At 50.1% G+C, this 21,707-nt stretch overlaps 9 protein-coding genes across 9 annotated transcripts; 3 read left to right on the forward strand and 6 right to left on the reverse strand.

The window, feature by feature from the left end:
• Positions 1 to 689: 689 nt before the first annotated feature.
• On the reverse strand, positions 690 to 1,892 carry Pdw03_5362 (C4-dicarboxylate transporter/malic acid transport protein, putative; the record flags this gene model as incomplete). The annotated part of the gene is made up of 1 exon (XM_014683468.1): positions 690 to 1,892. The coding sequence occupies one exon, from the start codon at positions 1,890 to 1,892 to the stop codon at positions 690 to 692; it is 1,203 nt and encodes a 400-aa protein (XP_014538954.1).
• A 1,099-nt stretch (positions 1,893 to 2,991) lies between these two features.
• Pdw03_5363 (HSCB C-terminal oligomerization domain-containing protein) lies at positions 2,992 to 4,741 on the reverse strand (the record flags this gene model as incomplete). Its single annotated transcript, XM_014683467.2, has 2 exons — positions 2,992 to 4,654; positions 4,716 to 4,741. 2 exons carry the CDS (start codon positions 4,739 to 4,741, stop codon positions 2,992 to 2,994), a joined length of 1,689 nt encoding a protein of 562 aa, XP_014538953.2.
• A 951-nt stretch (positions 4,742 to 5,692) lies between these two features.
• On the reverse strand, positions 5,693 to 6,526 carry Pdw03_5364 (Co-chaperone Hsc20; the record flags this gene model as incomplete). Its single annotated transcript, XM_014683466.2, has 1 exon — positions 5,693 to 6,526. One exon carries the CDS (start codon positions 6,524 to 6,526, stop codon positions 5,693 to 5,695), a length of 834 nt encoding a protein of 277 aa, XP_014538952.2.
• Positions 6,527 to 6,767: 241 nt separating this feature from the next.
• On the reverse strand, positions 6,768 to 8,377 carry Pdw03_5365 (Pre-mRNA splicing factor, putative; the record flags this gene model as incomplete). Its single annotated transcript, XM_014683465.1, has 2 exons — positions 6,768 to 8,251; positions 8,299 to 8,377. The coding sequence occupies 2 exons, from the start codon at positions 8,375 to 8,377 to the stop codon at positions 6,768 to 6,770; spliced, it is 1,563 nt and encodes a 520-aa protein (XP_014538951.1).
• Positions 8,378 to 8,884: 507 nt separating this feature from the next.
• On the forward strand, positions 8,885 to 10,273 carry Pdw03_5366 (Protein phosphatase 2C-related; the record flags this gene model as incomplete). The annotated part of the gene is made up of 1 exon (XM_014683464.1): positions 8,885 to 10,273. The coding sequence occupies one exon, from the start codon at positions 8,885 to 8,887 to the stop codon at positions 10,271 to 10,273; it is 1,389 nt and encodes a 462-aa protein (XP_014538950.1).
• A 751-nt stretch (positions 10,274 to 11,024) lies between these two features.
• Pdw03_5367 (PWWP) lies at positions 11,025 to 13,017 on the reverse strand (the record flags this gene model as incomplete). The annotated part of the gene is made up of 5 exons (XM_014683463.1): positions 11,025 to 11,536; positions 11,594 to 11,816; positions 11,869 to 12,235; positions 12,306 to 12,780; positions 12,894 to 13,017. The coding sequence occupies 5 exons, from the start codon at positions 13,015 to 13,017 to the stop codon at positions 11,025 to 11,027; spliced, it is 1,701 nt and encodes a 566-aa protein (XP_014538949.1).
• Positions 13,018 to 14,901: 1,884 nt separating this feature from the next.
• Positions 14,902 to 16,351, reverse strand: Pdw03_5368 (Integral membrane protein; the record flags this gene model as incomplete). The annotated part of the gene is made up of 3 exons (XM_014683462.1): positions 14,902 to 15,317; positions 15,370 to 15,904; positions 15,974 to 16,351. 3 exons carry the CDS (start codon positions 16,349 to 16,351, stop codon positions 14,902 to 14,904), a joined length of 1,329 nt encoding a protein of 442 aa, XP_014538948.1.
• Positions 16,352 to 17,526: 1,175 nt separating this feature from the next.
• On the forward strand, positions 17,527 to 18,754 carry Pdw03_5369 ((2R)-phospho-3-sulfolactate synthase, ComA; the record flags this gene model as incomplete). Its single annotated transcript, XM_066101040.1, has 6 exons — positions 17,527 to 17,721; positions 17,774 to 17,811; positions 17,870 to 17,907; positions 17,966 to 18,045; positions 18,117 to 18,199; positions 18,262 to 18,754. The coding sequence occupies 6 exons, from the start codon at positions 17,527 to 17,529 to the stop codon at positions 18,752 to 18,754; spliced, it is 927 nt and encodes a 308-aa protein (XP_065957980.1).
• A 335-nt stretch (positions 18,755 to 19,089) lies between these two features.
• Pdw03_5370 (C6 transcription factor, putative) lies at positions 19,090 to 21,318 on the forward strand (the record flags this gene model as incomplete). Its single annotated transcript, XM_014683460.2, has 1 exon — positions 19,090 to 21,318. One exon carries the CDS (start codon positions 19,090 to 19,092, stop codon positions 21,316 to 21,318), a length of 2,229 nt encoding a protein of 742 aa, XP_014538946.2.
• Positions 21,319 to 21,707: the final 389 nt, after the last annotated feature.

Genomic DNA, 21,707 nt, shown 5'->3' on the forward strand with positions numbered 1-21,707 from the left:
GGGACTTCGTCACCATGTTAGCCTGCAACGTCCTCTGCCATTTATTTGCCATTTATTTGCCATTTCCCCAGCGTTGGCTCGCACCTCACCGTGGTGCTGGGGTCCAGTAATCCTTCGGGATGAAGCCAAGACGAGCCTCTTCAATGATTTTTTTTCCTGGTTGAGCTTTGGTATGTTTTCCCACATTGAAGTGCTAGGTTGTTCGGGTATGATGGCTTCCAGGTAGGGTTTTATGGTCGCGTGACTTTTCTTTTCTTTTCTTTCTTTGTTCTGGTTCTTGTCTGTACTTGTCCACGAGCGTTTGGTCTTTTGTTTCTAGATTGCTAGGTGGTTATGATTTAATTGCAGTGACTTTATTCGTTCTAGTTCTATTGACATGTAGTAGACGCTAAGGAGATGGAGGTTCAGACAAGATATGAAACGCTGGAGATGCAAAGAGTTTCCACAGGACCGAAACAAACAGAGTGCTTGAATGCTTTTGAGAAAAAGCCCAAATGAAGAATCAACCTGGAGATCAAAAGCAGAATGAAAAAAAAAGGAAACAGTGACATGACAGAAGTGCGTGCAGTTAAAGAAGACCGAAGATTGCAAAGAAAGATTGCGCAAGAAAGCGAGCAAATGCCAAAAGTGACACACAAAGAAACCAGAAAGAGCACAAGAGACAAGAATTCCTCGGTCGGAAGAGCATCTCAGTCCGATGTATCCTCATCCTTACCAGGATACATGATATCCTGGCGATAAACTGCAAGACCATGATTGACAAAGACAAAGATGAACATGCAGACAATGCAGATCGTCATCGCAGAGGCAACACCCCTAATTGCCGAGCTCTCAAACGCGTTTCCAAGCGTAATAGTAGCAATCGTAAATCCCGTGTTAGGAAAAACCATCGCCCACCAGCTAAGATGGAACCTCGTCGGCGGTGACCGAATGACCGCAATAGCAGCAACACAGAAGAACCAAAAGCTCAGCGCCCACAAGAACGCGCCCGCTGCCAAGGCCAGGATCTCCAGCATCCGTCCATCGGCAGCTGTGTCCTTACTCCCCATCACGCGGAACGTCTCGGGAAGTCCCTGCGCCATCCCGACGAGAGCAAGCGCCGTGAACGCTGGAGGTCCAACGCAGATGAACATCGCCGGTCTGTGCTCGCGGCACGGAAGTCCACTCTCCATCAACCGTCCGATGTAATGTGAGTACATCATGAACGAGATGCAAAAGCCCAGACCCTGGAAAGTGATTCCGGCGGTGACGATGGGGATTGCTGCGCGCTCGGGCTGGCGAGAGGAGATGACAGATGCGATCGTGCCGCTTAGCATGATTGGGAAGGCGGGCAGGATCCATGAGGGCATCATTGTTTGAAGGCGGTAGATGTGCGAGGTGAAGACGACGGAGTATTGTACCACGGCGACCGAGAAGGTGCAGAAGCAGTATAGCCAGAAGAGGACTTCGAGGGTTGTTGTGAAGGATGGGACGGGATTGTCGCCAAAGTACTTCTCCAGACCGGTGATCATCGTGGCGACGGAGAGCCAGAAGGTTGGAAAGAAGAGGCCTTCCCGTTCGTGGCGGAGGGAGTCGAGGACTCCGCCGTGGATGATGAATCGCGATGCCATGAGAGAGCAGACGAGGGAAAAGAGGACGAGGTTGAATAAGTAGATGGCTAGACCGATCTCGCGGTCGCCTTTAAACTTGTTTGGCTGGTTCGCTAGTAGGAGGGCTAGGCCTCCGGCGCTCATGGTGAGAGTATACCATGCCCATGTGAAATGACGGAGGCGCTCGCGGAAGCTCAGTGGGTAGTGCTTCTCGCACTTGTCTGAGGAAGAGGATGGTGCAGATGAAGAATGAAGCTCTTGACTGTGATTAGAGTAGGCCCCTAGTAGAATTGGATTGGACATTGTGTATCTAGATTTGATGCAATGAAGGCAATGAAGGCAAATGAGTCTTAAAGCCTCAAGGTTAGCACATCAACGAAAAAAATATAGAGGACCAAGACAAGACTAAGACTATCCACCCCTGGGGTTTAGAAGAGAAGAGAAGAAGAGAAGAAGAGAAAAAGCGAAAAAGCAACAGAGAAGGGAATTCCAGTGATGAATGAAGTAGGAGAAAGAGCGAAAGGGGCCCTGTAAATATACGATGAACAAATCATCTCACTTCCCAATTTCCCAATTTCACTGAAGATCAGCCAAGAGGTTTCCCAAGACTATTTGAAAGACGATCCCCTCGAAAGGGAGTCTCTAAGTAGATCCCAGGATATTGGACTCGATTCATTCTCCCATCAGGGGGGGGGGGGGGGGGGGGTTAGTCCCTGGGCAATTCCGGAAATATACCGAGTCTGGGCATCAGGTTAGACAAACAATCTCGATGAGTTCTGTCTAGGGACACTGCCCTAGTCCTGAAGAGAAAGTACCAGGCTGATTGGCAATCTAGAATTGGGTTTACTATCAGACTCTTGAACTTCGATCTTTGGATGAATCTCAATTCTTTCGGGCCCTCTGATAGGCATTGAAAGGTCGAAACTGGCCTTCGCGTGGATGCCTGAGCGCCAAACGCCAAGATCTACACATCCTCTGGCTGTGATGAGAGAGAAGAAGAAGAAGATGGGAACACCATTGCGTGTCTGCACAACGTAGATGCCAAGATGAAGAGTACCATGTCATCGTTCAAGTCTCCGGTTGAATTTGATCTGAACCCCATCAGAAATCCACTTCATCACAGTCTCTGAAGGAGTCTAGAAGTCTATATCTCAACGGGATCTGATCGTTCATCCCAAGGACATATAAAAATCATCACTATCATCACTTTATTGAAAAAAAAAGTCCCAAAATTGTGCTAAACAATTCATGCAATGCGCCCCCCCCCCCTTTCAAAAAAAAAAAAAAAAAAAAAAAGGAAATAGTGACAGATTCAAATTAGGTAGCAACAGAACGCCAGTCCTTCGAAACATCTGGCAGCAATGCAGAAACCAAAAACACAGTCTAGGCACACGAGACCCAATCACATCATACGGTAGACCAGATCAGAGGCCAGCTCCGTCGTCGAATCCAACAACGCGCGGAAACTCTTGGGGGAAGTGAAATTCTCAGGCCGCTCGGCCTTGGCGTCCACTGACAACGAGGTTCCCGCGACCGAATCCTTGGCCGAATGATACCGTGACAGTTCCTTCACGGTGCATGCCGCATAGTGCACCACCAGTCGCCGCAGCTGGTTCTCCCGAAGTTGAGTCGCGGACGTTGGCGAGATTGGCTCCAGGCGGGCCGTCTTGGTGTAGGCGTAGTGCACCAGCTCCAATACCATCTGCGCCTTGGTTGCTGCCAAGCCGTCTAGAACTGGGGAATCGCCTGGATCGGCGGGTTCAAAATCTGTCAAGGATAACAGGAGCAGGTCGCGATGCAGCTTTCGAAGACAGAGCTGGGCAAGAGCAGGGATTAGGTACCGTGTGGCGAAGATGTAGACTTTCGCGTGGAAGGTGATGTCGGGGATGTCGTTGCTTGGCGTCTCGATTGGGTCTTTGAAGTGTGCTGGCTCGTCGTATTGTAGGGACTTGAATTCATCCCATAGATTAAGGCCCGGCGCACAGAGTGAGGTCGCTTGCTGGGTGGCAAAGGACATGTCGAGCATGGGTCGTTGGCGCTGTGCTTGGGTAATGATGGCGCCTTCACTTCGGTCTTGAGTCCATGAATCTTCCATCGGTCCTTCCGGAGCGGGTGGCTGTTCTTTGGTAGGTGCAGCTTCAGGTGTTGGCTCTTCAGCGGGCTGTTCCCAGTGCTCAGTCGGTTCTAAGTCTGGTTCTGAGACAGCGTTTGCTGTAGCCCATTCTTCAACGGGCGCTGCTTCTGGTTCCGGGACAGGCTCAATGGCAACTTCAGGAGGCGGTGTTGATGGCGGCGTAAGGTGGACAATTTCAGCGGGGGCGGAAGGGTCCTCTTCCACGAGCTCTTGCTTTTTGCCCTTCTTACCTTTCTTTCCCTTCTTTTTGTTTACCTTGGGCTCGTCTGGCTCCACTGTCGCAGGTTCTTCGGTCGGAACCGCCCAGTTATCGTCGGCAGGGCGCACTTCCGCGGCTGGTGTCTCTAGTCCAGCCTCCGCTTCGTGGTATGTCTCTGTCTCTGGCTCCAGCTTTGCGACATCGACTGGGGTCTCGGGTCCTGGAACCGACTCGGCCTCAGGCCCCGGCGCCAAGGTTGGAGTTACCGGCTCCTGCGCCTCGGCGGGCACAGGTTCAGACACGGGCTGAGACACTGGTGGCTCAGGCTCAGGTGCAGGCTGGTGATCCGGTCCTTGTTCTCCGTGACGACATTGTGGAGGTGGCGACGGAGCCAGAGGGGGTATAGTCGACGACATTGAACCAGTTCGATAGTTTCCCCCCCAGGTGGCAGTACTTGGCGAATTCTCAACTCCTCCATGCTGGTGCTCCTCCTGGACCTCCCGCTCGAGACGAGGGACACTATAATCGCCGGTGTATGCATACTCGCAGAAAGCGACAAAGGTTTCAACCTCTTCCTCTTCCAGAAGGGCGATGCGGTGTTTTGATTCCCTCGTTGGACCATTCATGAGATTGTGAAGTGGTTTGGAGACATGCTCGGTGAGCCCCGACTGGATTGTTAGCTTCGTATGCTGCGGGCCGACGAGAAAGGTGAATGGTTGTGAGTGGATGATGCTGAAGACGTTGGATTAGCAGTCTGCCAATGGTGTATCCCTACATCATAACCTCTCCATACCTGCTAAAATTGGGAGCTGACTCCATGAGGGATGGTTAACCTTCTACGGAAGGGATGAGATGAGATTAATCTACGTTCTTACATGCAGGATAGTCCCATTAAATAATCTACTTTCGATTCCCAAGGCGGACCTTGGGCGAAGATGGTAGTCTGCAACGTGTGCAGCTGTGATGGGGGCAAGAATTCCAGGATCCGTTGTACTTACGCTAGACCGGATGACTCTACGAAGTCCTCTCTCTGTACGGAGTATGAGCTATGGGAAATGAGTCCAAAGAAGATGAGATGCTATCATGGATCCTCACCCTATATCCCTCTCCATCTCCTCTGGCTCCTCCCAATACCAATGACCACCCACTCGTTCTTTTTGAACCATTTGAATGCGATGCCGCTATCACCGAGACCAAAAAAAAAACACGCAGAGCAGCCATACAGAACAGCCGGTCGTCACTGGATCCTAGGCTGTCCAATTGTCGCGCGACGTTAGCGTCAGCAGGTTTGTGCCCAATCCCTAACCTTGAGAGAACCCAATCTATAACCTCCTTGGGTTGTTCCTGAGAACCATCGTTTTGGAATTTGAGGCGTCACTGATTGGGATTTTGATTTGTCGTGAATATTCGGGAGATATTAAATGTAGCGGTCAAACAGTTGTACAACGATACCCTGCCTCATTATAACGAGGCTGGATGACAGTTATCGATGTTTACGGAGTACTCCGTACTTCACACAGATATAAAAATAGACGTTTCACTTCTGCTCTTCTGTTACAGGTTGAATGTATTCCCTACCCCTCATTCCCATAGAAATTAGCTTATCCCACTGTCCTATCGAGAGAAGAAAAAAAAAAAGGCAGCAAATCTATCCAATTGGCAGTGCATAATGAATCACACTTCAGTATTCTCCACCGGTCAGATGTAAGAAAGAGTAGCGCAGTCTATCGAGATATATCCAAGCCATCCAATGATGTACAAAAAAACCTATCAACTAGAATGAAACCGAATCTCCGTATTCCCAGGCTCCCACTCCCTCAATCCTTCCCCAACACTATACCAAAACCGCAATCGTATACACTCCTTCCTCGCAGCCTCTAAATCTCCCTTCTCAAACGCCTCCCCAAGTCTCCCCACACACTCGATAACCCTCTCCTGATTCTCTATCTTAAGCGCATTGATCTGCGCCTCCGCATCAGTAGAAGCCCCAACCTCCTCAATTGTTTCCTGAACCTCCATAACCTCCATCAACATCTGCGCGTCAAGCGCATGCTTAGTCGACGCATCTTCAGCAGTCACATCAATCCCGTGCCATTTCCGTAGAATGTACTGTGCTCGCTGCAGCGGGTCCAGGAGTGTCCGGTACGCTTCGTTGATCCGTGCCGAGAGGCCTTCGGCGAGCTGCTTCTCTGCTCCGTTCGGGTATTTGTCGGGGTGGACGAGGCCTTGTAGTTGGAGGAACTCACGGCGGAGATCGCTGGTTGAGATTGCGAATGCTGAGCCTGGGGGTGGGCCTGCTGGTAGCGTCTTCGGAAAGATTGTGTAGTGATTGGTTATGTCTGGCGCACCGACGAGGGTTATGTTGTCTGCTTCTGCTGAGGTAAAGGTTTCTGTTGAGGCAGAGCGGCGCTGTATCATGGGTGTCTGGCTGATGAAAGATCGACGTGTTGGGAGGGTTGTAAGTTCTCGCGCTGGCTGGCGACATCGGCAGAGCATGCAGGCATCTTGACTTGTGGTTGATAGCGAGTGAGCTGGTCGGGAGAGGGGCCGTGAGGTTGCTGTACGAGAAAATTGCTGCGAAAACCTCTGTGGACGGAACGCCATGACTATGTGGTGTGTTTATGGTCAAGGGAAGGACTATAACTCCACAAGTTGATCAAATACCCTCGGCGGACCGCTTTACGTCATCCCCGTATGATCACGTGATCACGGCCTCTACGAGGATACCGATGCATCTTGTTAAATGAAAAACAGCCATAGCTTACAGCCTGTTTTTATGCGTGTAGGCGATTTGCATCTAGGGGGTATAAGACAGATAGTTGAACGCCCAACACATGAACCTGAATCATTCAATCCCCCAAAGCTTCACGGTACGATCGTGACCACAGCTAGCAATCCACTTTGCATCGTCACTGATATCCGTACTGAGAACGTTGCCCGAGTGGCCGCTCAGCGACTTCACAAGGGACCAGTCATCCGCGCTAAAGATGTTGACACACTTATCAAATCCACTGCTCACAAAGAATGTGCCTGATTTCTTGGGTGAGGGCGCTTCCGCTGCTTTATCAGCAGCTAGTGGAGCGCCATCAATGTCCATCCCGCCATCCGTAGAAGGCAAGAATGACGCAGATTCTACACCTTTGTACCAGCGGAGATCCGATACCACGCTCTTGTGGGCACCAATCCCACCAGTCTCCTTCATCTGTCGCAAGTCCCAGCATTTGACCCAGCCATCGCCGGAACCAGACAGCACTCGGTGACCATCCACGCCCCAGTCCATACCGTAGATCTCGCGAATGTGGCCGTCGAGGATCATCACGTTGCGTCCTGTCCGCAGATCCCAGATACGTCCGATGCTGTCGAATCCACCACTAGCCACGAGAGAGCCATCGTTGTTGAACGCCACTGTATAGACCTCTCGCGAATGGCCTTCTTGCAGGAGCAGCTCGGTTGCTGTTTCAATATCCCATAGCCGCCATGAGCTGTCGAAGGATGCCGATGCTGCAAATCTACCTGAAGGGTGGAACTCGGTGCGGCATACACGCCCCGAGTGACCAATTAACGTAGCCAGCGGCTTTTCTTGATCAAGGGCCCAGAGATTAATATTTCCTTCACCGCCTCCGGAGATCAAATTGACAGTCGAGGGTGAGACGTTCGAGCTGGGGAGGGTGGCGCCGGGGAACCACGACAAACCCCCCACTCGATCTGTGTGCGCGTTGAAACTCGCTTTTTCTTCCAGATTGGGCACGCTGAGCAATTTGATCCCACCGCTCCAATTTCCAGCAGCAATTGTCTGTCCATCCGGCGCGAATCGACAAATGCTAACCGGACGATCGCCAGCAATCTGAGACCCGTAAAGATCGAATCCTTGTAGCTTCTCCTTGACAGCTTTGCGATGCTTGATATGCGTCCGAAGTGTAATTGTTGATTCGTCTTTCAGACGGGCCACTCGAGCCTTTGCGCGCGCCAAAGAAAAGCGCGCAATTTCTTTCCGCGCCTCGAGCAAATCGTTCCCGCCCTCTGTGAAAAATTCTTCTTGTTGTTCCCCTTCCTCCTCTGCTTCTTCCATTTCTATCTCGACTCCGCCTTGTTGCTCCGCCATGTCGGTCAAGAGTTCACGTAGACGATCGCGCCGCTCTGATGGCCCTTCACCAAATAGCGTGATGGGTTCCCCGAGCTCTCGTAGTCGTGCGCGCACTCGTGTGTCATCTGTTGGAACCACCATCGCTGCTGCTCTCCGTTTCCGTTCGAATTGCGATAGAATAGCGGAGGCCCGCTCAGTTGGGATACCCGCTGCCATAGAGGGCATATCGTAGTCTTGGTCCATGGCTATAGTTTGATTAGTGGGCTTCAAACAAAGTTCGAGAATAACTCACGAAGATCGGCATAACTGATGCCCCCCATGTCTGTGTCCTCCGTCTCCTCGACATAAGCCTGACGCGATGGGTGCATCATATTGGGCAAGTGAGAAGCGTATGCTTCTACGGTGACCCAAGAGACAGATTAGATAAAGATTCGCGCTTGGGTAAAAGAAAAGAATTGGGATATCTCGTAGCGAAGAGAGAAAGGTTGGCGGGAGAGAAGGTGTTGCGGGTGGCAGAATAATTGATACACTTTGGCGGTAACACGTTAGAAGAGTGTACAAGTCAACGTCTGATCGAGTTGTATCTATTTGAACACAACCACATATAAGATCCATGATGGTACTCATTCTCCCTCTGTATATATATATTCTACCCACACCACGCCCAGCCCCACACAGTTTAACAATTTCTGCCTGAGAAATCGGGTATCAAATCAATGACGCCAGGCGACAGGGCGATAAGGGCGGATACTGTCCTATCCGTTGATTTTTGGATTTTTTTTTATGCCTTTTGTTCCCCCTTCTTTTATTCCTCTTGCTCTCAAATATAGGAGACATCTTCTTCACAAGGGGACTATAAATAAACCCCAAGGCCTGCGATGATCCCGAGTGTTTCCTTTAGAGCCTGCACTTCCGCCTGCAGTAGCCTACGAGCCATCGCACTAGATGGCGTCTATTCCATCTCCACCAATCCGAACACATATATACCCTCCCTGTTCAAATTCCAGCATGTCCGCCTCTCATCCCACACTGCAGGACTCAGACCAGACACCCGCCTAAACCCGAATCTAACCCGCCAGCCCTCCCGCCGAGCTTTCCGCTCAACCCCCACGAACAACTTCGAAAATCCCTCCTCTAAACTCTCCTACCGCGTCGCCGTCTCCTCCTCCGGCAAAGGCCGCCGCTTCCACCCCATTAAAAATACATACAACTTCGACCCAACCGCAGATGCCCTAGGCGTCTCAAAAGACAAAAACTCCGTCAGTCGCCGCCGCAACCGCCCAGACTCAGGCGAAGACGCCTTCTTCGTAACCCGCATCGGAAACCGCATCTCAGACCACCAAGACACAAACGCAGAAGCTGTCGCCTTCGGCGTCGCAGATGGTGTAGGCGGCTGGACGGAATCCCGTGTCGACCCGGCGGACTTCTCACACGGCTTGTGCAACTACATGGCGCACACTGCGCAGACATGGCACGAGCCGGCTGAGAGCTTGTGCTCTAAATCCCTCATACAGGCTGGGTACGATCAGGTTGTGGCGGATTCGAACATCCGCGCGGGTGGAAGTACCGCCTCTGTTGGTGTCGCGCTGCCGGATGGACGGGTCGAATTGGCCAATTTGGGTGATTCGGGCTCGGTGTTGTTGCGGAGAGCGGCGGTGCATCATTACTCGGTTCCGCAGACGCATGCTTTCAACACCCCATACCAGCTTAGCGTGATTCCTCCGCGTATGCGCGCCCAGGCGTCTGTCTTTGGTGGGGGGTTTTTGGAGGACTTCCCCCGTGATGCGTCGGTCACGAATTTGCAGATGCAGCATGGGGATGTGCTCATCATTGCTACCGATGGGATCTTTGATAATCTCAATAATCAAGATATCCTCAAGCTTGTCACCAGCCGTATGCTTCTGACTGGGGCATGGACGGCTACGGAGTCTGGCGTTGGGGTTTCTGAGAATCTGCGTGCGCTGGCTGCGCCGGGTAGATTGGCTGATGCTCTTCCTACTCAGTCGGGCTCGCTGCCTTCCAAGGACCCGGCTAATAACGAGTCCGGACCTGAGGGTGCAGTCACGTTGCAGTCGATTCTCGCAGCGACGATTGCCGGCGAGGCAAAAATTGCTAGTGTCGACTATCGCCGCGATGGGCCCTTTGCTAAGGAGGCTCAGCGCTACCACCCTGGTGACTATTACCGTGGCGGGAAGGTTGATGATATCTGCGTTGTGGTTGTCATCGCTGTCGATGATAACGTTGCTGCCAGAGAGAGGCGTAAGTGATTTATACAAGAAACCTGAAGATTTCATCGAACCGGCGTAACACTGTTTTTTTTTTTTTTTCTCATTTATTTTCGAGGAGCATGGTGTATTACTGCATTCATTTGTGAATGGCGTGGGGATTTTTGATTTGTAAAGAGCTAGGCATATCAGCATTTAATGCTTCCCCGTCGATACGTTGACTACATTCAGAGATTTTATAAGCAGAACCCCAATTGCATGGAATTCGACATTCCCAAAGCCTTACCAACATGTTTTCACAACTTACTAATCTACTATTTTACTAATTCAAATGGATCCTTGTATTCAAGAGCTCAATACATGCAGTGAAGAAGACATAGCCTCTCCATCACACACCCTTAGGAACCTTCCTGTTCATTTCCGCGTCATTGAACAACATTCTCTCCGATACGCTGAGCCGAATTTGGTGCACGGCTTGACATCGAAGAGACCATTGGCGTGCAACCTCTAGGCAAGATCCAGAGCTAGGTAAATCCCATGCTCCATGGTCAGGAAACAGGTCAGTGTACAAAAACCGACAAAAAAAAAGGAACAATCACATTTTTCAATTGATTCAAAGAAGCCTTGCTGGTTGGTCCAGCCCCATATCCCAGTATTGCATTGGCAGGTGACAAAAAAGATAAAAAAAAAAAAAACAAACCGGCGGAATCGCGTAGATTGAAACAGAGAAAAGGAAGAGAACAATGAGAGCGGAAATGGATAAAAGAAAACAGACATCGCAGAGTCGTGATTCCTAGACCAGTTGAGCAGTAGCCTCGGCGGACTTCTCTTCGGACTTCTCCGTGGGCTCCTCAACTGCCTTCTCCTCAGGCTCAGGGACCTTTTCATCCGCATCGGGCATTGGGGAATCATCATCCTTAGTTGACTTGGACTCGGGCTCCTTTTCCTCTTCTGTCTCCAGCTTGGGGGTTTCAACGCCATCCTCCTCCTTGGATCCGTTGACGGCTGGCTTCTCATCCTTGTCCGCCAGGCCGGGAGTGTCCGCGTCTAAGATGTTCTTCCAGCTAGACAAAATGCTCATGGCACGGTGACGGAAGTTAAACTCCTCATCACGGGGAATGGAGTTGAGCTTGACAATCATTTTCAGGACTTTGTTGATCTTGGTGGAACGGATGATCGACACCTCCAAGTCCGAATGCTTCTCCAACTTGTCAAAGTAGCTGGCCATGTTAGCCATTTCATCTTCCTTAGGGGGTTGGTCGCGGGAGATGAAGCCTTTCTGGAGTTTGTGACGGAGGAACAAAACTGTAAGGTATAAGCTGGCCTGGTCGGGCTCGTCGAGGGAGATGGGGGATCGCGTACTCTCTTTCTCCTTCTTCTTTCTCAACTCCTCTGGGTCAATGGGTTTCTCGGATTCTTTGGCATCGGCGCTGTCTCCTTCGTCGCTGACAGCGGGAGCCGCCTTGCCCTTCTTGACAGGTGCCTTCTTGGTCTTGCTGGCAGGAGTCTTCTTTCCAGTGTCCTCGGCGGGAGCCTTGGGAGTGGTCAACTTCAGCTTTGTATTAGACTTGGGAGTCTTAGCGGGCTATATTTTCGTGAGCTGAGCGAGATCATCACCATGATCCTGTTAAACATACCTTTTCCGCTTCAGCATCGGTCTCGACATCCTTCTTGCGCTTCTTGGAAGGAGCCTTGGACTTCTTGGAGTCATCCAAATCCTCCATTTCAACATCAGTCTCGGCGCCCTTACTCTTGCGCTTGCCCTTCTTGCCCTCCTTTGCGGCCTTGGCAGCTACCTTCTCTGCCTCCTGGGCTTCAAATTCAGCCTCTTCCTGGTCAAGAGCTGCCTGGTGGTCGTTCAGGAGCTTTTTGAAATACTGAAGGTTGTGACCCTCGGATGCAACCTTGTAAGCATTGACGAGGGATTTGGTTTTATTCTTCTCAGAGATATTTTTGCACTCGGCAGGGTCGAGAGGGGTCAGGTTGGTATTGGGAACCCAGGCGCTGTAAAAAAAATATTTAGTCAGTCTAAAGTTCGCGTCTGCCATAAGGGTTGCGTAGATGGCCGGCTCACAATTCATTGGTTTCGAAGAACATGACGGGGAAGGTACGCTCATGGGCGCGTCTGCCATCGTCACCATACTCGCCCTTGTAAGATCCATCCTTTTGCTTGGCGGTAACAGGGCGACTTTCTAGCAGGCTAGGAGGCAGAATGCCCTCGTCACAGATGATGGCAGGCCAGGGCGCATAGCTGCGAAGGCGCGCAAGATAAGTTTGGCCTGGCTTAGCGTCCAGATGGGTGATGCGACTTTGGGACTTCTTGCGGCTTAGCTTCTGGGTGGCACCGGTGGAGGTGCGGCGGTTCTTGGAAGACTTCTTCGCTGAGGCAGCGGTTCCGTTGGCCTCCGCGGGCGCAGCGGCCTCTGCATCGGCAGGTGCATCTTTGGCGGTTTCGCCATCAACCTTGGCCTCTGAAACCTCATCAGAGGAAGCTGGCTTATCAGCCTCAGCTTCAGCGTCCGTCTTCTTGTCGGTCGCAGCTTCAGTGTCTGAAAGAAACAGTGGGTTAGTGTCGCGCAGAAACAGGATCTCCCCATCGGGGAACAGCGTTGAGTGACGAATGCGCAAGACGATTGATTGATATCCATCAATCGATACTTACCGGCAGGCTTGTCTTCCGACACAGTCACATCCTCGGACTTCTTCTCGGGGTCAGTGGGTTGCTCAGTGGCGTGCTCGGGCCGATCGCCCTCGACGGGCGCAGACACGGGGGCATCGTCAGCCATGATGGCAAGCTGGGATGAGAAAATTTAAAAATTCAGTAGACGATTGGTAGATTGGAGCTGGTGCAAGTGGTGGGAGGAGCTTCCAGGGGAGGGTAGAAGAGATGTGGAGAAAAGAAGAGTCGCGAAAGGCGCGGGAACTTCAAGACGCGTCTGAGAACGGAAGATCCCAATGACGCCACAACTTTCAAGTCACCACACAACAGTAGTAAAGCGGTGAATTTGAGATGTGAACGATGGTTTGCTTCGCTCTTCAGATTTGAACAGCCGTGGGGGTGGTATTTTAGAAGAAGGTTGCACAATGCATATAGGGGTAGTGATTAGTGATATCCTTGCAATCCTACCTCTTTGAAGATTGTCAATAGACAATAGGTGCTTCACAATAGGAGGATGTATTCAAGATGCCAATATGGATTATTGATTGTCAACTCCCTATTGGGTGCGAAGAGGAAGTGACGAGTGAAGCCTGATGGGAATTGTGGGATTGCCGACTGCGTATCGCAGATGGTAAATAGGCTGATCTTTCGATGTAAAGCGAAGGAACGACCGTTATTCTTTGTGACCTCCTTTGGTGTCTGGTTGATTGCACATAGCACACAGCAGCTGAAAGAGTCAACAAACGTCCCTCGTACTCGGATATGGCTTCACAACCACCGGATATCTGGACAACACGGCACAAAAGCAATTGGCGCGAAGTTGATTGACATGCAGGAGTCACTGTGTTTTGTTTTTGTGTTGTGATTTTTTTTCCTTTGAAGAAATCCGGTCATTCACAGTTGGCAGACATACTACGCCTGTGAAGTGCCAGGAGAGGTCTTTTACACCTCGAATTATCGCGATACTTGGGGCATGGCTGGGCACGTGCAGATGAACCTGGCATTCTTCAAAGATTAGATTCTTTCGCCAATTCATCGATTCAAACCAGCCTGATCACAAGGAAAGAATTGTAAGAAAAGTGACGTGCTCCTTTTCCCCTATGACAGTCTGGTCCCGAGTTTGTGTATTCGTGTTGGGTTGTAAGCCCTAGCTCTTTATAAGTTCTTTTACAACTGCTTTGCAAGCTTTTGTAGGTAGTCATCACTCACCAAAGCGATAGAAAACCCATGATAGATCGAATAGGCCGCCGGTATCAAGAGTGTGTTGGATGCTTCTGAAACGTACTGTGAAATCAGCCAAGTGTGAGCAGACCGTGAAATCAAGGGCCATGTAGGGAGCTTGCGACGCTATACCTGGAAGTTGCTCACGTTATTTAACCGCGGTACACTCGTTGACGACAACGTAATATGTGATCAAGCACACTGGGCATCTGTATTATTGGATGGGCTGTTGTTTTTGAATGGGAGCGAACACAACGGTCGAGTGAAAGAATCAAATGGGTTGATATATCTTCCTCGACGCATCTTGACTTCTATACTTGTAAGTGCAACCCCCCCCCCCCCCCCAAACCTAAGATGAAGCAATTTCATGCCTTTTCCAATCTGATGCTAGCTCCAAGAGGTATTTATACTTTACAGATGAAAGAGATACTACATGGTGTCTGGGTCTGTAGTGCTTAGATGGTCTTTGTATGTACTGTGATAATTATGCCATACAAAAGGAGTATTTAGATCATCCCCAAATGCTTCCAAGGTTGTCTTTCATGCTCCTTTAGCAAATAAATAATCTTGCATAAACATATTAGTGGCTGATTAGGTACAGGAGAGACATCAGGGTACAACGGTCAATCCCACAGAGATAACGGGGTAACAATGACTAGGTCCATATACACAGATTATAAACCAGACCAGCCGGTCTGGTGGGGTTTCATACAGGGTATCTAGTTCTAAAGCAAAGACGCTGAATCCAAAGTCGAATCAACCATGTAATGCCAAACCCTGGTGAGTGGACTCATATGCGAGCAGGTTCTGAAGCAGTCTCACTCGTGGAGAGATCTTCTCCAAGGACATCGAGAAGTGACGGTTCCGGCTTATGGATCCGGACGAGGCAAAGGAAGTAGTCCTCCAGTGGTAACAGGTTGAGCAGCACTCGATTAAAATACCACCCCAAGGCACATACGATAGCTCCCGCTACAGCATCCAGGATAAAATGGTTGGCTGTGGCAACAATGGCCACAAGGATGGTAAACGGATATAGGAAGCCGAGTATGACACAAACAAGGCGCTGCCACGACGGGAGGTTTAGTCTTAGGGAACGAGTCAACCGAGAACGAAGGATTGTGCGCCGGTTGTGCTGGGGCAAAGGGATTGTTATCAGCGTGAGGCCGATCATTAAAGAGTAGCCGAAATGCAAGGAAGGCATTGCCGCTGGTGACAGTCAGTCAAGGATTCATCGAGCTTCGGGCCGGGAAACACTTGCCATATTGATTACAGAAACGGTTTTCCGTCCAAACACTGCCCGATCCATTGACACCGTGCACCGTGTCCACAAACCCATAACTGCGGGCTAGATCCGCCTCTTCGCCACCCACGGTTGGGTCACTCAGTAGCCGAGGTGGCATGCAAGGCCAAAGAGTGAACACCACAAATGCGAGAAGATTGCACACGGCCAAAGTCCGACGGCGTGCCTGGTATAGAAGAGGCCCCGCAGGCGACCCACTCACAGCACCCTTGGGCTTTCCGGGCTGAGCCTCATCGATCCGATCCCGCACGGTGGTATAGTAATAGAGCCAGACAAGGAACGCGATCGTCCCGGGAATGTGTATGAAGGAGTAAATCCAATTGATCCAAGACATGACAAGGGGGCGGTGAAGGAAGTATCGTTGGATCGAGGTCTCCCAGAACATACCCAGCTTCTCCTCAATCACGATCAGTTTCAATGCATGTCTTCTCGCGACGTCGACAGTGTCATCCTTGAGAGTCACGGCGGTAAAGGCGCGACCGAGCTGGTACGTCTACACAAATTGTAAGCTGTCGGTTGGGCCAAGACTAACGATACGGAAGTAGATAACAAATCAACCTACCCAGTAGACCAAAGCCCAGTACCAACATTCTACCAAGAAGGGAAATTTCCGTAGCAACCGACTGAGTAAGCGGTCTTGGAACACGATAGTATTCGGCGATGACACCTGAAAATTCAACCCCAGGATTCCAACCTGTCGCTTGTGCCATCCATCTTCCGGGGTTTGTGGTGAGCGGGACCGAGAGCTTAGAAGGCCATCCTTTGTCGATTGGCTCGAGTATCCTGACTCCAAAGAATCAGATGAAACAGCTCGTTGAAGGTTCGAATTCCGTCGGCTGTAGCGCCGAGTCGAGGATGATCCGACAGAGCGGTTAATCCAAGTACCTCCAAACAAGAGAACAATAACCACCAGCGGCTCTATGACCGCTCCAGCTCCCATGATAGGTATCAGACCAAGGAACCAGTACCTACCGATTCTCAAAGGGAAAATGGAAGAGAAAGGTACCTTGGTGATAAAAAGAAATACCTTAAAAATGAGGGGATTAGAATAGGTTAGATGACTGAGAAGGGATGATTTAGGGCCACATCTGGCATGCAAAATCAAGAAATGCCCAGGGCAGGTGCCAGGGCAGCCAAGACAGGGCGGGGGTCACCGGAATCAAGGACACAGGAAAAAAAAATTTTTTTTTTTAGCTTTTTACGGGCATTTTTTCCTTGTGACGAACAGCTAAGGTGTCAAAACCGGAATCCACAAGGTTGGCTTTTTTCTTGGCGGGAGCCATCGCTGGACCCAACGGATGTTGATTGGACATGCCCAGGTGGACATATAACATGATATCTCCAGGGCTGTGCATAAGTTATACTATGTGGATGCATGTGACCTCTTACCATATTCGCCAAGGCCAAAACATACGTGGTACACAGGTACATGTGTATACAACATAGTTAGATAACTATATGTAATTTATGTAATTCGCAATGTTCCCTAGATTTTACCTTTAAAATGCTGTGAATTTAGCTTGAACGTACCTTTGACGTGAGTTTATTGTACGTTAAATGCACTTCGTACTCGTATCGTGCCCCGGAATTTCTCTAGAAAAACATGTACAAAGTACGTCGGAGCTCCTCTTGCCGAACCTCCGAAACGCCCGCCGAACTTCGCCTTGCAGAGTCTCCGGTATCCGAGCCGGCGCTAATTGTCTGATTTTGTCTTAAAATTGTCATAGCATATCCAAGGTTGAGGTTAAGCACTAGTACATAGTAGGACTAGTGTGTATCTCTTTCCTCCCGAGGTCCGTGTAGTTCCAATACGTACCCTACGGAGTACAAACAGAGTATACAAATGTATGCGCGTGTACCACAGTAATATTACAAGGGACTACTCCGTATATAACTCCGCACACGCTATACATCTAGAGTGATGTAATCTTTGCTCGTTTCTATGTAATGTCGTACCTTGAGATTCAAATGAAGTCGATTTGACGTCAACCCTTCCAACACACACATGTAATAGATAAAATTAACAAAGCCAAAGCCAAATTCAACTCAATCCACCTGGCCACTGATAACTGTCTGACTATGTTGTCTGTTATTCCATTTAAAGCAGGGCGCGTAATGAGTCGCACCTCATCACAAGCGGCCATTGCTTTATTGACCCCATCCAGACAATTTTCTGCCACGTCAAACATCTATCAAGGAGTCACCTTGCTGCAAGACAGGCAGAATGGCTTTGGCTTCGCGCGGTCAAACCCCAGACCTGCAAAGCCCAGAAACAGGGGCGTCACTGAAATCCGGGGCCCATACTACTCGGTAAGTGCCATAGAGTCCTATCATTGTGTCCCGCGCACCTAACCAAAGCCAGGTCATGGGGAAAAGATATCTCGCAGACATCCTCGAGACGTAATGTTACGCACTGTCCTCACTACTCATCAAATGATATCTGATTAACATCTTATAGGATGGGAGACCATGTAGATGGTCTTAAGTTTGCCGGAGGTGAGTTCCAGTAGGGCTTCCGTTCTCGCCAGAAACAGGAGTGCTGAGGCAGACTTAGGTGCCTTTTCTCTCTTTTACGAGAAACCACTGCGGGAGCTGGTCGATCTAGCCCATGAGCACGGTGTGTACATTTCAACGGTAAGACTGTCTTAGGTCAGCAAATTAGCGCATCTGGAAGCATGCCTTTGACACTAGATTCGACATTTCAGGGTGGATGGGCTGAGCATCTCCTCGCACATCCCGACCCAGATCCGATATTTGACCGGTACTTGAAGACATGCAAGGATCTCGGGTACGTGCATCCCCAACTCGATGTTCAGGAGCCTGATTATTAAATCTGACTGGTCAACATAGATTCGATGTGATTGAACTGTCTTCTGGTTTTCTATCATTCCCAGAGGATGACTGGCTCCGTCTTATTGACAAAGTCCACTCATACAAGTTGGAACCAAAGCCTGAATTGGGAATTCAATTCGGAGCCGGTGGAGACACACCTGCCTCGGGACTTGAATCGATTGGGACCTCTGACCCTGGAAAACTGGTGAACTTGGGTCGTAGGTTCCTCGACGCGGGTGTGAAACGATTGATGATTGAATCGGAAGGTATTACCGAAAACGTCAACTCCTGGCGGACTGATGTAGTGTCAAAGATCATGAAGGAGCTTCCTCCTGAGCGTGTCATGTTTGAAGCTGCAGATCCCAAGGTTTTTAATTGGTACGTTCGTGAATTTGGTATTGATGTCAACCTTTTTGTGGATCATAGCCAGATTGTGCAGTTAGAATGCCTGCGGACTGGCATCTGGGGCACTGCCGACACCTGGGGCAAGATAGTGTCGTTCCGGCCATGATATTTCAAAGAATTTGGACTTGAAGTACATGTTTCCATTTCGTGTCAATGTGTCGATGCGTTCGAGATTTTGAATCCAAGTTCATGCATGTTGTATGTGCACCCCGAGAGGTGCCTGGGCAGGTCCACGGGTGGGATGAATCTGCTTAGTCACATGGTGGAGTCCGGGGAAAGCAAACGCCCGCACTTTGGCATTGACATTATATGAGACCTCAGCAATGACTTGAATCAATCTAAATTGCCCCAGCTCAATCGGTTCAGTTACACGTCTCGATGATTACCACAGTAACCCCAGACAAGTGACCCGACCTATTCACTAAACGCGACACGATCGGGATGCCTCGGGCCAGCACTACCCCGGGAGCGCGGCTCCGATGTCGACGAGCCTGCGATAGCTGTAAACGGCGAAAACAGAAATGCAACGGTGAACAACCATGTACAATCTGTGTCCAGAGGCACAAGGGGTCGGAATGCCACTTCTCGGATCGGCCCGCACGCCTACTCAAGCCAGACGCCAAGGATTCGACAATGTTGCTCAGTGAGCGCATGATAGCGTCTCCGGAGCGCGAAACGGCAATGGACAGCCTCTTGAACTCTCTTGAGGACGAAGGAATGAATATAGAGCGCCAGGAAAAAGATGAGAAAGAAGGGATGGCTCCCGTGCCAAAAGTGGCGCGGCTTCTGCGCGACGGTCAGGGAAAATTTATGTACATTGGTGATTCAGCAAGTTTGTCATTTTTACAGAGTCTACGCCGTGTTGTGACAAGTTCTATTGGCCGATGTGAGTTCACCGAGGACAACTCGCGACACTCAATGCTCGAAGCTTTTCAGGGCAACCCAGGCACCCAGCCCGGAGCTCTAGTTGCGCCACCAAACAACAAAGAAGCCCAACGACTAGCTGGCCAGTTTTTGCTTGCTACAAGCCCATTGCTTGACTTATTTGATCAGGAAGAGTTCCATCCACGGCTAGCTAATTGGATTGCAAACCCATCGAGTGACGAAGATATCGTTAGCTCTATCTTCTATCTTGTCCTTGCCATTGGAGCCCAGGTTTCCGATTTTGACCAGAAAAGAGCTGAACAATATTTTGGAAGCGGTCGTCAATTGGCGTTCTCGGCCTTTCAGGAAACCCCGAGCATATCCACCATTCAATCATACATTTTGGTCTCCATGTATATGCTCGGCGCATGCAGGCGCAATGGTGCATTTATGAACCTGGGGATTGCTCTACGTGCTTCCTATGCAGTAGGAATTCACCGCAAGGATGCAAATGCGCTTTTTGGTGGGCGTGAGCGCCGAGCGAGGGAGCGAGTTTGGAAGAGTCTTCGGATGATGGATCTATTCCTCAGCGCCTCCCTGGGACGCCCTCCCGCAACTTCAGATTACGACTATGATACACGAGAAGATGCTCTTATTTCGGGGGAATTACAACATCAATTGACCGCAGACCAACAGCTTTCTGCTGCTGTGATTTCGCTTTGTCGAATATTCGAGCGAATCTTGACCGATGTGTACATGAAGCAAGTCATATCGATCAATGTTGCAGAGATGATCTCCAACCAGCATCGGGCTTGGGTTCGCATTCTGCCAACAATCCTCAAAATGCAATCTGAGCGGCACGAAACCAAATTGATCGAAAACAGCCTAGCTGCAGCTCACTTATTCGGGTCATATTACTGGTCGATTATCTTATTGACAAGGCCATTCCTCATATACCGTGTCGCCCAGTATGTCAAAGGCAAATCCGATTCATCCTCAGACACTCAAAACGGCAGCTCCCGAATATCCTTGTATGCCGATGCATGTGTCTATTCCGCACTCCGTGGTCTAGATGTTGTCGATGATCTCAGTCACTACACCTCCCTTCCACGTCGACTACCCTTCTTGATCAACTCCGTTTTTAACTCTGTTATTGTCCTCGGCGCTGCATTCTTTGCCGACTACGATAACATGCTCCCCCTGGAAGAAGGAATGAACAAAGCCGAACGGTTTCTAGGGCTATTTGTCCCGCATGATCCACATGCATGCCGTTTCTTCCAGATCATCAAATACCTCCGCGCTGCTGTAACCGAATACGTTTCCCGGCGAAATCGGCAGTGGATGAATAGGCGTAGCAAGCAGGTCGACCAGTTATTTGGCCAAGTAGGTGGTGATGAGGATCGTAACTCTCCGACCCCAGGAGCTCCACTTTTAACTGGCCCAAGTGATGCTCACTCTGCAACTGCACTATCCCCTACGTCTGCCGACAAAATGCCTATTGGAACTCCATCCTCATACATCCCCCCCCAACCGCCCCTTCAACCCCAACTTTCAACTGACAACGATGTTTGGGAAGCCCTGTGCAATGGCTCAGACCCCACCGCAGCTTTGTCTTACGATGCAGCCATTTCTGCATTAACTACCTCGGGCATCCCGGTGGGCTGTTCTCCCGGCGGGACTATCCCTTCCGGTCCGCCCCCAGTGTCCGGCCCATCCCCGCTTTCTGACGTGATGTTCCCAGATAATGGTCTGCTGTATATGGCCGAGGATCTTCCAGTTTTTGGCATCTGGGGCGATGAGTCGTGATTTCTCGGTGCTCCTCGAAAGCAACATGTGTTTCAAAAGGTTCAACATGTGATGGAAAAGGGGAGTTCCGGCGCAGATCTGGGGTGTTTTTTTTTTTCTTCTGGGGATATCTATGATGCAACGACTTTCTCTCGTGCCTTTTTTGTCCGTGTCATTGGACGTGTTCATTGATATACACCCCCCAAGGGTGAATGGATTCATTTTGTGTGAATCAATACCAACATGTACTGTCGTGACATTGATCAGATTTCGGAGGGCACCAAATTACCAAATCGGGAAAAGCATGCATGTATGTGGATATCTTGCCGCAATTCCCCGGAGAATTGCCGGATCCCAATTCCGATGAATATAGTGTGATGAACAAAAACCCTGCCCACGGTGCCTCCGGC

The sequence above is a fragment of the Penicillium digitatum genome, chromosome 6 (genome assembly GCF_016767815.1).
Source record: "Penicillium digitatum chromosome 6, complete sequence".
In the NCBI taxonomy this organism is placed as follows: Eukaryota; Fungi; Ascomycota; class Eurotiomycetes; order Eurotiales; family Aspergillaceae; genus Penicillium; species Penicillium digitatum.